We start from the raw sequence: 1946 nt of genomic DNA on the forward strand, positions 1-1946 counted from the left end.
CGACCCCGCCCCTCGGGGGGAGCAGAGTGGGGCTTCCCAGGAGTCGGGGCTCCGGCCGCCACTGCCTTCCTGCCTCACGGCCAGGAGCTATCTTGCAGGTGGGGGACCCGGCTGGACGGGGAGGGTCTTACCCGAGGCCGCACTGAGTCAGCGGGGTGCTCGGTGCACGGGCCCTGCAGACTCCCGCCCCCGCACTCACCATCTCCTCCACGGTGGCGGCCCCCCCAGAACGGAGCCGCAAGGTCTCTCTCCCGCTCGTCACTTTTGCGTCCACAGGGCATTTGGTGCTCCTGCTCCGCTGGCCAATCATATCTGCGTGGGGGAGGGGCGTTTGTTCCAAGGCTCGACCGAAGCGACCGGCCGAGCCTTTTAAATAAATCTGTCCGGCGAGCATGGGGCTCACACTCATGACCCCAAGACCGAGTCGTCTGCTCCACTGACCGAGCCGGCCAGACGCCCCATCGCTCCTCTTTTTAAAAAAGACTCTCTCTAGGGGCGCCTGGGTGACTCAGCCGGCTAAGCATCTGACTTTTTTTCTTTTCTAAGTTTATTTTGAGAGACAGAGAGAGAGAGAGACAGAGAGAGAGGCAGTGCAATTGGGGGATGGGCAGAGAGGGAGGAGACAGAGAATCTCAGTGCAGAGCCCGAGACGGGGCCCGAACTCATGAAACTGTGAGATTACGACCTGATCCAATACCAGGGTCGGAAGTTTAACCGACTGAGCCTCCGGGGGCCCCTAGCGTCCAGCCCTTGATCTCGGCTCAGGTCATGATCTTGCAATTCATGGGATCGACCCCTGTGTCAGGCTCTGCGCTGACAGTGCAGAGCCTGCTTGGGATCCCCTCTCCCTCCCTCTCTCTCTCTCTCTGTCCCTCCCCTGCTCATGCTTTCTCTCAAAAATAAAATAAACATTAAAAAAAGGTGGGGGGGCAGCCCATGATGAAATAAGATGGTGCCGGGATGGAAACTGACATGCCAGTTCCATCCTTGAGAAAGTCCTAAACAGGACGGTCTACATTCCAGAGCAGAGGGTCTCAGCCTGGTGGCGGGGCGGCTGCTTCCCCCCAGGTGACACTGGCGTTGCCATCGGCATCTGCTGGGTGGAACACTGTACGGTGCCCGAGACGGCCCCGTCGCAGAGAATGACCTGGCCCAAACGTCACAGTGCTCAGGCTGAGACACTCTGACGCGTGGCCGGGTCGCATGCACCGTCCTAGAATTCACTTAGAACATTCTCTAGAACCAGAGCCCAAAGGCAGTAGGTTGAAAGCTCCCTGCCAGGTTACAAAATAGGTCCAGGGGGCCCTGGGGGCTCAGTCGGTTGAGTGTCCGACTTCGGCTCAGGTCATGATCTCATTGTTTGTTCGAGTCCCAGCTGACGGCTCAGAGCCTGGAGCTGCTTCCGATTCTGTCTCCCTCTCTCTGCCCCTCCCCCGCTCGTATTTTATCTCTCTCAAAAATGAATAAATGTTAAAAAAAATTTTAAAAACATAGGTCCAGACACCTCTTTGCCCCATCCCGACCTTCCCACGCCCTCCCCCATCCCTGGGCTGGCTGTGACAATCTAGAAAATGTCCACCTATGCTGACACAGTGCCGGAAGCTCCCCGTCATGTCACCAGAGGCCCCCGTCCGTCACTGTACTGGGCATCCAGACAGCACGGTTCTGGACGTGCCCCTCGGCACCGCCCGCCCCCGGCCCCCGGGGCCTCACCGAAGGCTCTCTTCGGCTGCACCAGGCGCAGGGTGAAGGGCTGTGACTTGGGCAGCTCCCGGAGCATCTTGGCCACCTCGTAGTGACGGCAGCCCACGATGGAGTGGTCGTTGATGGCCTCGATGCTGTCGCCCACGCACACGGCCTGGACCCGGTTGATGATGCTGCCTTCCTTGATCCTCTGCGGGGACCCAGAGTCACTCACGGGGCCAGGCCCCCCCCCCGGGGAGCGC

General features: G+C 59.9%; 1 protein-coding gene across 1 annotated transcript in view; it reads right to left on the minus strand.

Annotated features, from left to right (window-relative positions):
• LOC144221329 (PDZ domain-containing protein GIPC3) overlaps positions 1-1946 on the minus strand; it is a 5919-nt gene that overhangs the window by 777 nt on the left and 3196 nt on the right. Inside the window, exons 5-6 of the mRNA XM_077751807.1 lie at positions 1714-1894; positions 200-312 (exon numbers count right to left, since the gene is read on the minus strand). Of these exons, the coding sequence (XP_077607933.1) occupies positions 200-312; positions 1714-1894 (294 nt within the window). The remainder of the gene's footprint in view (positions 1-199; positions 313-1713; positions 1895-1946) is intronic.

The sequence above is a fragment of the Crocuta crocuta genome, unplaced genomic scaffold (genome assembly GCF_008692635.1).
Source record: "Crocuta crocuta isolate KB4526 unplaced genomic scaffold, BGI_CrCroc_1.0 scaffold110, whole genome shotgun sequence".
In the NCBI taxonomy this organism is placed as follows: Eukaryota; Metazoa; Chordata; class Mammalia; order Carnivora; family Hyaenidae; genus Crocuta; species Crocuta crocuta.